At 50.7% G+C, this 13,916-nt stretch overlaps 1 protein-coding gene across 3 annotated transcripts in view; it reads right to left on the reverse strand.

The window, feature by feature from the left end:
- The window catches only part of TOGARAM2 (TOG array regulator of axonemal microtubules 2), a 717,735-nt gene that overhangs the window by 286,219 nt on the left and 417,600 nt on the right, over positions 1-13,916 (reverse strand). For all 3 annotated transcript variants that reach the window (XM_069608717.1, XM_069608718.1, XM_069608716.1), the window contains exon 2: positions 9,916-10,073. In XM_069608717.1, the coding sequence (XP_069464818.1) occupies positions 9,916-9,943 (28 nt within the window). In that variant the 5' untranslated portion in view covers positions 9,944-10,073. The remainder of the gene's footprint in view (positions 1-9,915; positions 10,074-13,916) is intronic.

Below are 13,916 nucleotides of genomic sequence, written 5' to 3' on the forward strand. Positions count from 1 at the left end.
AGATCTTAAAAATCAATCCTGTCCTGTAGTCAGAAGAAAGAACATTTACATCTGGCACATGATCATGGTGGTGAAGCCCAGAACCAATCGGATCACTGCACCCTGTACACCTGGCAGCTGCCTGACCAGGCCGGCTGGACGTTCCACATAAAGTGAGTTAGTGTAGTCCCATTTGGAGTTAATTGGTGATCCTAAAACCACCGAATGAAAATTCTTTGGCGGGGGGGCGGGGAATATCCACGAAAATCGGTGGATTCTAAAGAAGGCACTTTGCTTCAGAGCATCTAAGACACAGACCTGCTTCCCAAATAAGTCCTGTATTTTTTACCTTGGTGGCATAGGATGTAATCATGCCAAAGAACCCTGAAGGGCCTAATAGTTGAGCTTGTCATGAACATCTGTAGATGCCCACACAGCGCTGCTGAGAGGGCATTTACAGATTGTGTGTGTGCCTTGCCCACTCAGGGCCTGCCTACCATGGCTAGACCTCTAATACGCATATCTCCTTGCGTATCATCAGGGTACGCATGAAAAAGAAGCCCTACATTTAATTAAATGTCAATGAGATGCAGTGCCCTACCCGGCGTAGGCTGACCTCTTGCCCCCACACACCAGAATGGCCCTCCTGTCGAATGGGACGCATTTCTCAGAGATGTGCACAGAAGCACTTGAAGCTGCGCCTGCACATCTACACAGCAACTGTAAATGCACCATTTTGAAGTGCCATTCCGGGGAGGATAGCTCAGGGGCAACGTGCTCACCTTGGAATCAAGATGAAAGGAGCACCACAGGTTCGATCCCCGGGTCCGCGCTTAGAAACCTCTGGGTATTACGCGCGTTATAAATAACCACTTAGAATTACAAATACAGGCCCATGTACTCTGATGTGCATCCAAGTCTTCCGAGCCCCACTGGCAGAGTCCAGCAGCGACCCAATAAATAAATAAAAAATCAAGGGGGCTGCTGGCTGCTGGAGGGGTAGGATTGACAGTGGCAGTGAGCCCATGACTGACTGGCTACCCGCAGCTTGGCTCATGCTGACCAGTGACACCCCGGCTCAGCAGATCAAGAAACAGGGTTCTGGGGTCTGCGGAAGAGAGGGCAACCCCGCAGGGTCCCCCTCAAGTGAGACAGCTCTGTGATGTTACAGCAGAGGAGCGGACCCAGACTCTGCACAGGATAGATCAACACACAAAGGGGAGTCCCCCAGATGAACCATTCAGGAACACATTTGATGGCCCAGTCTCAATTTAAACTGGGTCCCATTCCGTAAGTTGTATACATCACCTCACAGAATGAGAAATACACAGTGTACCATATTTTTCATTTAATATAAAAAGATCATAGTTTTATTTCGTAGGCCATAGGTCCTACGTACACCAATCATAAAAAACACCACATACAGACATATATCAATGTGGAAAATGTGTAAATGCATCTATTAACAATTTCATGATATAATCATAAAAGCACAGGTGACACAGCAAAGATTGTATAAACCAGAGCAAGGCGGGCACACATTCTAACTTCCTGGCCCTATCTGGCTAACAAGTCCCAGATATGCTCCGTGTGGCAGTGTCACCCAATTACAATGCTAAAACTAATTAGACATGGCGAATTAAATTACGCCTGACCAAAACACACACATCCCAGGTCTGCACAGGATAGGACAGCAGGAGGACAGTGTAAGCCCCTCGCCTCTCAGGGAGTGTGAACTACACAGGTTAGTTAGGCCAGCAGGAGGATAGTGTAAGCCCCTCGTGTCTCAGGGAGTGTGGACTACACAGGTTAGTTAGGCCGGCAGGAGGACAGTGTAAGCCCCTCGTGTCTCAGGGAGTGTGGACTACACAGGTTAGTTAGGCCAGCAGGAGGACAGTGTAAGCCCCTCGCGTCTCAGGGTGTGTGGACTACACAGGTTATTTAGGCCAGCAAGCAGATAGTGTAAGCCCCTCGCATCTCAGAGAGTGTGGACTCTACACACGTTAGGCCAGCAGGAGGACAGTGTAAGCCCCTCGCCTCGCATCTCAGGGAGTGTGGACTCTACACAGGTTAGGCCAGCACGAGGACTGTGTAAGCCACTCGTGTCTCAGGGAGTGTGGACTACACAGGTTAGTTAGGCCATCAGGAGGATAATGTAAGCCCCTCATGTCTAGGGCAGTGTGGACTACACAGGTTAGTTAGGCCAGCAGGAGGACAGTGTAAGCCCCTCGCGTCTCAGGGAGTGTGGACTCTACACAGGTTAGGCCTGCTGCAGGAGGACTGTGTAAGTCCCTCGTGTCTCAGGGTGTGTGGACTCTACACAGGTTAGGCCGGCAGGAGGATAGTGTAAATCCCTCGCGTCTCAGGGAGTGTGGACTCTACACAGGTTAGGCCGGCAGGAGGACAGTGTAAGTCCCTTGCGTCTCAGGGAGTGTGCACTCTACACAGGTTACGCCAGTAGGAGGACAGTGTAAGCCCCTCGCGTCTCAGGGAGTGTGGACTCTACACAGGTTAGGCCGGCAGGAGGACAGTGTAAGCCCCTCATGTCTCAGGGAGTGTGGACTCTACAGAGGTTAGGCCAGCAGGAGGACAGTGTAAGCCCCTCGCGTCTCAGGGAGTGTGGACTCTACACATGTTAGGCCAGCAGGAGGACAGTGTAAGCCCCTCGCGTCTCAGGGAGTGTGGACTACACAGGTTAGTTAGGCCAGCAGGCGGATAGTGTAAGCCCCTCGCATTTCAGGGAGTGTGGACTCTACACAGGTTAGGCCAGCAGGAGGACAGTGTAAGCCCCTCGCCTCGCGTCTCAGGGAGTGTGGACTCTACACAGGTTAGGCCAGCAGGAGGACAGTGTAAGCCACTTGCGTCTCAGGGAGTGTGGACTACAGAGGTTAGTTAGGCCAGTAGGAAGATAGTGTAAGCCCCTCGTGTCTCAGGGATTGTGGACTACACAGGTTAGTTAGGTCAGCAGGAGGACAGTGTAAGCCCCTCGTGTCTCAGGGAGTGTGGACTGCACAGGTTAGTTAGGCCATCCGGAGGACAGTGTAAGCCCCTTGCGTCTCAGGAAGTGTGGACTCTACACAGGTTAGGCCTGCAGGAGGATAGTGTAAGTCCCTCACGTCTCAGGGAGTGTGGACTCTACACAGGTTAGGCCGGCAGGAGGACAATGTAAGTCCCTCGTGTCTCAGGGAGTGTGGACTCTACACAGGTTAGGCCAGCAGGAGGACAGTGTAAGCCCCTCGCATCTCAGGGAGTGTGGACTCTACACAGGTTAGGCCGGGAGGAGGACAGTGTAAGCCCCTCGTGTCTCAGGGAGTGTGGACTCTACACAGTTTAGGCCAGCAGGAGGACAGTGTACGCTCCTCGCCTCTCAGGGAGTGTGGACTCTACACAGGTTAGTCCAGCAAGAGGACAGTGTAAGCCCTTGCGTCTCAGGGAGTATGGACTCTACACAGGTTAGGCCAGCAGGAGGACAGTGTAAGCCCCTCGCATCTCAGGGAGTGTGAACTACACAGGTTAGCTAGGCCAGCAGGAGAACAGTGTAAGTCCCTCGCGTCTCAAGGAGTGTGGACTACACAGGTTAGTTAGGCCAGCAGGAGGAGAGTGTAAGCCCCTCGCGTCTCAGGGAGTGTGGACTCTACACAGGTTAGGCCAGCAGGAGGACAGTGTAAGTCCCTCGCATCTCAGGGAGTGTGGACTCTACACAGGTTAGGCCAGAAGGAGGACAGTGTAAGCCCCTCGCGTCTCAGGGAGTGTGGGCTACACAGGTTAGTTAGGCCAGCAGGAGGACAGTGTAAGCCCCTTGCGTCTCATGGAGTGTGGACTCTACACAGGATAGGCCAGCAGGAGGACAGTGTAAGCCCCTCGCATCTCAGGGAGTGTGAACTACACAGGTTAGTTAGGCCAGCAGGAGGACAGTGAAAGCCCTCGCATCTCAGGGAGTGTGAACTACACAGGTTAGTTAGGCCAGCAGGAGGACAGTGTAAGCCACTCGCGTCTCAGGGAGTGTGGACTCTACACAGGTTAGGCCAGAAGGAGGACAGTGTAAGCCCCTCGCATCTCAGGGAGTGTGGGCTACACAGGTTAGTTAGGCCAGCAGGAGGACAGTGTAATCCCTCGTGTCTCATGGAGTGTGGACTCTACACAGGTTAGGCCAGCAGGAGGACAGTGTAAGCCCCTCGCATCTCAGGGAGTGTTGGCAACACAGGTTAGTTAGGCCAGCAGGAGGACAGTGTAAGCCCCTCGCCTCTCAGGGAGTGTGAACTACACAGGTTAGTTAGGCCAGCAGGAGGACAGTGAAAGCCCTCGCGTCTCAGGGAGTGTGGACTACACAGGTTAGTTAGGCCAGCAGGAGGACAATGTAAGCCCTTCGAGTCTCAGTGAGAGTGGTAATGGGCACCGGGGTTCAGAGTGAAAGGGGCGAGAGGGAAAGGAAGCACTACACTCATTGTTGTGAGTGTACCTTTCCTTGCCTGAAACTGCGAGCGCGCAAGAGCCCTTCCTAGGCCGGGTGCTCATGCTCCAGGGTTCAGAAGGATGCAGGGGCCTGCACCAGTGTGGCCAAGCCCACCTTCTGCCTACGGCTCTATGGCGAGGCAGGGGCAAAGGAAACGCCACAGGGGCAGAAGCCCACCCCTCTCGCTGTTGGGGGCCTGCTCCGGATCACCGGGCAGGCCCCTGTGTACGTCGGGAGAACCCGACACAGGCCAGTTGAGCTGCGGTCACGCAGCGGATGAATGAGTGGGGGTCACCCCACCCGCTCCAGATCACTGGAGGAGTCCACGTGGCTGAGGTCACCCAGCACACTTCGGCCCCGGCTCTGGGGGCACCCAGGCCAGGGTCGCGCCACCAGCCATGGTCACATGGCACTAGGATTCCCATGGGACGGAGTTGCCCAGCAGGGGCACCGTCCTCGTGCTGGGCCCCGTCCTTGGGCCCAGCTCACACGGTGTGGCACCAGCATGGTGCAAAGCAAGAACGACACCGGAGCCTCTGATGGAGTGACTCCCGAGCCGGAAGCTTGTATCTTTTATTAGGTTGGTCACGTGGCTACTGGCACGTGACCCATTACAACATCCTAGGAGCTACCATGCTCCCAGGGGGGGTGCCATGCAACACTCGCCACCACTAAATGATGGCCCGGTCATAACGTGGAACCTTTTACTAGGACTGTTTTTTTAAAGGTTCCATTCAAATCATCAACCCAATTGAAGTTATGAGTCTCAGACTAAAACAGAAGGCCATGTTGGGGCTCACGCAGACACGCCACATATGTACCCAATTTAGGGGTAGCCCCCTCCATGTTGACAAGCCATAAAAAGAGGCTGCCAGGTTTGATGGTTCAATTTCATCGATTAACAGTTATACATTTTCAGAACTTATTCCTGGGACCGCTCAGGTCCCCAGGGGTGCTCGATATTAATCGGTCTTCATGCCGAAGTTTACCGGAAATTTGCTTCTGTTTGATAGCAGCTGATCTCTGACACTTCTGACATGTCCATGTGTGGCTCCTTCATTCAACCCAAAGCTGTGAGTCGCGGTGCGAGTTAAGCTGCCCTTCTCCTGTAGTGGCCCCATATTACCCCATGCAAGCGAATGGAGCAACCAGCCAAAACCAACGGAGGAGGGTTTTTCACACACAAGAATGTCATGTGTCCTTATATGGGATTATAAAGTAATATTTTGAGGTGCTCATGTATTTATTTATTTTATTTATCTATTTCATTTGTTGACAGCGACCAAACCCGTAAGTATCACGGCGCTGGTGGCTTAGGAACAGGGAAGAAAATGGTACATACAGGATAGTAAATGTCACAGAGAAACAGGTGGGGACCATGTGGTGCCCCTATACAAGTTCGGCATATTTGTCATTACTTGACATAAGAAAGTTATATCCTAATAATGCTTCGCATGAACTATCTACCTTCACTACATCATGAGTGAATTTAAACACTGAGGGAAAGTTTAGGGGCAATAAGAAATAATCAAGGAAGAAAAGAACCCACATAAAATAGCCCAAAGAAAACAATACAAAATGGAGTAAAAAAAACAGAAATTATTAAATAAAAAATAAAAAATTATAGTAAAAGCAAAGTCTAAAACACAAAAAGAGAATAGTTCAGAAAGAATACATCGACAGGTAAGAATATAGAAAGATATTTCTATAAAATGAGCTATCTCATGGCGCCCATGTGCGGCCACCGCTTTCATGGCGTCCATGTGCGGCCACCCCTCTCATGGCGTCTATGTGCGGCCACCCCTCTCATGGCGCCCATGTGCGGCCACCACTTTTATTGCGTCCATGTGCAGCCACCCCTCTCATGGCTCCCATGTGCAGCCACCCTTCTCATGGCTCCCATGTGCAGCCACCCTTCTCATGGCTCCCATGTGCGGCCACCCCTCTCATGGCGCCCACGTGCGGCCACCCCTCTCATGGATCCCATGTGCGGCCACCCCTCTCATGGATCCCATGTGCGGCCACCCTTCTCATGGCTCCCATGTGCGTCCACCCCTCTCATGGCACCCATGTGCGGCCACCCCTCTCATGGCTCCCGTGTGCGTCCACCCCTCTCATGGCACCCATGTACAGCTACTCCTCTCATGGTGCCCATGTGCGGCCACCCCTCTCATGGCACCCATGTGCGGCCTCCCTTCTCATGGCGCCCATGTGCGGCCACCCCTCTCATGGATCCCATGTGCAGCCACCCCTCTCATGGCGCCCATGTGCGGCCTCGCCTCTCATGGCGCCCATGTGCGGCCACCTCTCTCATGGATCCCATGTGCAGCCACCCATCTCATGGCACCCATGTGCGGCCATCGCTCTCATGGCTCCCATGTGCAGCCATCCCTCTCATGGCAGCCATGTGCAGCCACCCCTCTCACGGATCCCATGTGCGGCCACCCCTCTCATGGATCCCATGTGCGGCCACCCCGCTCATGGCGCCCATGTGCGGCCACCCCTCTCATGGTGTCCATGTGCAGCCACCCCTCTCATGGATCCCATGTGCGGCCACCCTTCTCATGGCTCCCATGTGCGTCCACCCCTCTCATGGCACCCATGTGCGGCCACCCCTCTCATGGTGTCCATGTGCGGCCACCCCTCTCATGGCCCCCATGTGCAGCTACTCCTCTCATGGAGCCCATGTGCGGCCACCCCTCTCATGTGTCCATGTGCAGCCACCCCTCTCATGGATCCCATGTGCGGCCACCCTTCTCATGGCTCCCATGTGCGTCCACCCCTCTCATGGCACACATGTGCGGCCACCCCTCTCATGGCCCCCATGTGCAGCTACTCCTCTCATGGAGCCCATGTGCGGCCACCCCTCTCATGGTGTCCATGTGCGGCCACCCCTCTCATGGCCCCCATGTGCAGCTACTCCTCTCATGGAGCCCATGTGCGGCCACCCCTCTCATGGTGTCCATGTGCAGCCACCCCTCTCATGGATCCCATGTGCGGCCACCCTTCTCATGGCTCCCATGTGCGTCCACCCCTCTCATGGCACCCATGTGCGGCCACCCCTCTCATGGCCCCCATGTGCAGCTACTCCTCTCATGGAGCCCATGTGCGGCCACCCCTCTCATGGTGTCCATGTGCGGCCACCCTTCTCATGGCTCCCATGTGCGGCCACCCCTCTCATGGCGCCCATATTCCAAATGGTCAAGATGTTGCAGTCTGGGGAAGTGGGCTTGCCGCTGCAATGCTTTAAATTGGGTGCCCCTTGCCGGTCATGAGTACCTCTTTTATTTGAAATGCTTAGTACTGGCACTTCACAGCCGGAAGCCAATCCTTTCAATGGAAGAGTACCAGCACTTGTCAACATTAAGCAGGTACTCTGGGATAGGGAGTACCTGCACTTATGCGTTTTAAGCACTGCAAAATGGCCGATGTCTCGCTACTAGACCAGGTTACACTAAGGTGCAAGGCTTAAAGATCCCTGGAGCCGAAATTCACACTCGTGCTGATCGAAAATAACAACACCCTGAAGCCCCCACACAGCTCTTTCCTCTACGTTCATCAGTTTCGGGTTGCACTGTTTTATTGTGAACGTGGGTAATGATGAGTTCCTAGGGCTCCACTATGTCTCCACTATGATATCATATTTTACAGATATTGTATGGGGCATCCCTTTGCCAGATGCAATCACAGAGAACTGGCTACAGTAGATGAGGACACCGGAAAATAGCGCTATCAAACAGATCTAACACAACTCACATACCCATAATGCTGGTACCACAATGTGCTATCTAATACAACTCACATACCCATAATGCTGGTACCACAATGTGCTATCTAATACAACTCACATACCCATAATGCTGGTACCACAATGTGCTATCTAATACAACTCACATACCCATAATGCTGGTACCACAATGTGCTATCTAATACAACTCACATACCCATAATGCTGGTACCACAATGTGCTATCTAATACAACTCACATACCCATAATGCTGGTACCACAATGTGCTATCTAATACAACTCACATACCCATAATGCTGGTACCACAATGTGCTATCTAATACAACTCACATACCCATAATGCTGGTACCACAATGTGCTATCTAATACAACTCACATACCCATAATGCTGGTACCACAATGTGCTATCTAATACAACTCACATACCCATAATGCTGGTACCACAAGGTGCTATCTAATACAACTCACATACCCATAATGCTGGTACCACAAGGTGCTATCTAATACAACTCACATACCCATAATGCTGGTAGCACAATGTGCTATCTAATACAACTCACATACCCATAATGCTGGTACCACAATGTGCTATCTAATACAACTCACATACCCATAATGCTGGTACCACAATGTGCTATCTAATACAACTCACATACCCATAATGCTGGTACCACAATGTGCTATCTAATACAACTCTGCTAACAGCCCACTAGCCGTCTGCTGGGCTTTGGATAATTGCCCTTCTTCAACGTATGATCCTTAGTTTTATCATAGGCTGTAACTTGTGGGTGGGCAATGTTCCATTGCTAATGTCCCCCGGTCAGAGGAGCACAAAGAGTGTGCATGGTCCGCATGATCCGTATTTCAGCTGCGAGCTAAGAGTCCGCTGCTGCAGCCACTCAGGGCTATCTGCTAGCGGATGATGTGGAGAGGATAAGCCGATATGATGTAGGGAAATAAGGGGCATAAAGATGTGTGTGTTTTCTGTCTGTATATGCAGCGCGTTCAAGGGTGCTTGATTCATTTGAGGCCACCCAACCAAATGATCTCTGAACTCCCAGGGGAATCTTCGATTGCCGCACGCATCCCTCTTATCGCTGCAAAAGCCCCAAATCTCGTTGCCTGGAAACATACAGTGGAAGATAACCTTCTACTGGTTCTACCTCCTCTGTGACTCTTCACTTTTATTCGGGCACCTGGACCGGTTAACGCTTCTACCCTCTCGCAACACGTCTGCATGGATTAATTCACCATCCCACTAGCCCAACTCTTTGAAACATATGCAGAATAATGGAACATATTAGGGGAAGTGCAACAGTGCATTCGAGCATGCTAGGGTAAATGTACTAGACAGATGTGGTTGACGCCCCACGCCTGTGATGATCATACTGCATTCAAGGTTATAAGCATATGCCGTCTTGCATGATTGTGTGGGTTCCTGCTGAAAATTGAGATCATTGGAAAACTAGAGAAGAAAACAAAACTCTTCACTAGCAAGCATATGTTTCAAGCATCTAGATGATAAAGTGAAGTGCACTGTTAGCTGGGTGAAAATGTGTGTCTAGCTTGTGTCGGCCAATATCCTTCATCAGAACTCGCGGCCAATGGCAGATACCCCGAGGAGCAGGCAGAGACTCGCAGCTGAGCATGCCCCATACTCTTTTATATTGCCTTTTGAAAAATCCCCCCACTCTTCTGGTCCTTCATTTTGCGGTGTTGTCGCTGGTGCCCTTACCTGCTGCAATGTCGTCGTGCCGGGCCATGTCCGCCGCAGGGATCACGATCCAGCCGCGGAGATCACGATCCAGCCTGCCGGCACGTCCCCGCACGGCTCGGTCTCCGTGGACCTGCTTCTGTTGCTATCAATATTTTCTGCCTGTAATCTCTGGAGACCTGCAAGGAATTAAAAAAAGAAACTCATATCCACTCCGGATCAACACAGTAACCCTTCATTAACTCTTGCATTGCACACTGCCTTGCGCTTTCCATCTGATTTGAATACTGAAAAAGCCAGCAAAGTTCAAACAGAGTTGAAGGAATTTGCTGGCACGGTCACCCAAAGCCAGTAGTTGGCACCGAACAAGCCACCTGTTTACATAGCAGCTTAGTTCATATTAGCACACCTTGCATCAGAGGGCGATCACCCCCCTCTGCCTAGCAGCACGCAGCGCGCTCTATAATACCTGAGGCATAGGCTGCCTAACACCTGCTATTGTTAAGGTGTCAGCTGAAGTAACCATTCCGACTGGAACAAAAGATGTGTTGGCAGGAAAGACTGGAAGGATGACAAATGTGTTCGCGGCCTGAGTGTCCAAGCAGGAGGTGTCGGGGCCACTTTGGTCGCTTACGCGGCCACCAGTGGCAGAGCAGCAACTAGTCCAGGCAGGCCAAGCGCTGCCATAGTTTGGGCTCAGCAGGGAATGGATATGATACAGTGTAGGCCAATGCAAGCAAGCCCCTCACAAATGCATACATACCCACAAACGCACACAATACACACAGCACATTATTATAGTTCTTATTTTATGGAAAGCACTGGCAGGTAAGGTATCAGACTCTATATGTTTGACTTTATTCGCAACACAACAATGCAAGAGAAAACAAACACGGCAGTGCAAGGTACCCCGAAATATGCACAATGGCAAACCCCCATTTGTGGCGTGTACTCTATGGTGCTAGGGTCTGCCAGGTTATTGAGGAATGCCGTGACCAGACAGAAACACGAGTCTGAAGGCCACACTCCTCTGAAGCACCCCCATAGCGTGTGAGAATGTGTCCCTACACTGCATTGGCACATTGTCGGCCTCTTTACCCTTGTACCATGGGTTACTAGATTCATTAATCGCTCTTTTTCGGGAAGCTCTTGTTCCAGACCTTAAAGAGGCATGGATCACACCGTTGTTGAAAAAGGAGAACCTTGCTCCAACTGATGCGGGTAATTATAGGCCTATCACAAATGTTCCGTTTGTGCTAAAAATATTGGATAAAATAGCATATAGTCAATACCAAACATTTGTAGAGCAACAAGATATTGCTTCGGAACAGCCTGGTTTTCATTCTAATTACAGGACAGAGACCGCTTTTCTGGACTTAAAATCCAACATTGCCGGCATAATCGAGGATGCCAGTATGGCACTACTTTTACTGTCAGATCTTTCTGCTGCATTCGATTAAGTCGATAACACCCTTTTGGCAGATATATTGATCGAAGAAGGTAAATGTGCCCCCTCTGCCACTTACTGGTTGAAATCATTTCTTGGACCAAAAACCGCGAATGTGGTCAAAGGGAATGCCCAATCACGAAGAACGTCGCTCACATGTGGAGTCCCACAGGGTTCCTGTCTATCGCCCTTACTTTTTAACATGTACTCTAAACCTCTATGTGAGCTTCTTGTTTCTTTGGGGGTACAGTTTGCAAATTATGCAGACAATACCAAGATTGTTTTGAAGCTCTCTGGTTCTCATATCAATGATTCATTTACAATCTGGTGAAAAATGTGCCTTCCAGGTGGAATTTGTTTGGTTAGAAAACGCACACTTAAGCAGCTTGTAATATGCTGCAAGCAAATATTTTAAGCATTTTAAGAAACATGCAATTAAAAGGCAGCTTGGTGCTTTGGGATAATTAGTAACTTGCAGCTGATTGCAGTTCCCTCTCTCTTCCCTTCCAGCAGTAAATAAACCTACTACCATAAATGAGTCCTTATTTATCAGTTAATGACTGGGAATTGACAAAGCCGATGCCTGTTCTCAGCCTGTGGTCCTTCCCATTGCAAGCTGCCTAGGAGCAGGAGCTCCTCTGTCGGGATCTGCCACTGCAGGAGCAGTTTGGCAGCTGACACGAAGCCCAGCTGACCCCTGCTAAATTTCTATGAAGCGCGGTAAGTGTTGCGCTCGCTCCCGAATCGGCGCCCTGAAGCGGCACACAGCTTTGATATTTCATCCCTGATGCTGCGGATGAACTCCCCATGCTGATGCCCACATATTTGAATTTTTATTGCCCTGATCATTGCGGATGCCATCAAGGTACACGAGGTACCTACCTACTCAAAGATGGCCGCCCGCTCGAATTTGGAAGCCTCCCGAGCCTAGTCAGGCCCACAACAGCTCCTACCCATCGCTCATTGGCTGCCCTGCCCTTCTTCAGCCGGATTGGCTGACGGCAGGCAAAGCCGGCCCTCCTCCAACAAGGCCCACGAGAATAAGGCCGATGCCTGTTCTCAGCCTGTTTTCTGCCGACTCTGCCGTCTGCCAGACCCCCTGGTCCTCCACACACGCCTGCTAAGGTAACTTTTGCGCCTGCAGCAACATTGTCCCGCAGAGACCACAACCTATCAGCCTCTCTCATAACATATCTGAATTCTGATGCATCTGACTTTAGCCTCTGCGTACCCTCAACCTGCATTTAATCTAAAAGATATACTTCACTCTTAGCCTATTACTGGGTTATCTATGTAATGTTCCTTGACCAACACACCCCACGGCGCACAGATACTACTACTGCACGTTAGCACCGCCATGCTATGCGTTCCACCAAGCCTTACAGTAACTTGATGTTGCACAATTTTATCCCAGCCCACTTGTGCTATCCTGCTTTTCAGGTGCTGCCCTGTGCATCTTAGCCTAACTGTGATACCTCAAATCTAGGTGTGTGTTGACCTGCCCTGTGCATTCTAGCCTAACTGTGATATATTAAATCTAGGTACTGCCCTGACCTGTGCATTTTAGCCTACTGTGATATTTCAAATCTAGGTTTTTCCCTGCCCTGTGCTTTTTAGCCTAACTGTGATATTTCAAATCTAGGTGTTGCCTTACCCTGTGCATCTTAGCCTAACTGTGATATCGCAAATCTAGGTGTGTGTTGCCCTGCCCTGTGCATTTTAGCCTACTGTGATATGTCAAATCTAGGTGTTGCTCTGCCCTGTGCTTTTTAGCCTAACTGTGATATTTCAAATCTAGGTGTTGCCCTGCCCTGTGCTTTTTAGCCTAACTGTGATATTTCAAATCTAGGTGTTGCCCTGCCCTGTGCCTTTTAGCCTACTGTGATATGTCAAATCTAGGTGTTGCTCTGCCCTGCGCTTTTTAGCCTAACTGTGATATTTCAAATCTAGGTGTTGCCCTGCCCTGTGCTTTTTAGCCTAACTGTGATATTTCAAATCTAGGTGTTGCCCTGCCCTGTGCATTTTAGCCTAACTGTGATACTTCTGCCTGGTGCATTCTGCACTATTGTATTTGATGCGCCTGACATTTGAATCTAGCTGTGCTGTATTTTGCACTGCCTTAACCTGTTGTGCCTGACAAATGCTGACTTTTCACTGTGCCGCCCTGGTCACTATATGATTGTTGTTATTTAGTCAATGTTAGGCATTTGCATACACTGTACATTCAGGTCACTTATGATTGCTGACATTTAGTCATATCAAGGCATTTGTACTCATTGTGCCGCTCTGGTCACTGATACCTCTGTCCCATCTAATGAGACCCAATCTTGACCCGTGTGAACAATTTCGTAGGTATCCTACTCAGGTAGCTAGTACTACTATCATGCACGTCAGTGTGCTCCTTCTACAACACTACACTCTAGCCCCACGGGCTGCCCCAGTCACCCAGCTACCCACTGCAACAACCCTCCCCCTTTGGGCTAAATTCGATCAGTCACCTAATAGTCTGGCCTGCCCGAACCTACACCACCCGGCACTGCCGACTGTGACTGTGACTCCTATAATGAGCCCTGCA

Source organism: Ambystoma mexicanum, chromosome 4q (genome assembly GCF_040938575.1).
Source record: "Ambystoma mexicanum isolate Mex_15411 chromosome 4q, UKY_AmexF1_1, whole genome shotgun sequence".
NCBI lineage: Eukaryota > Metazoa > Chordata > Amphibia > Caudata > Ambystomatidae > Ambystoma > Ambystoma mexicanum.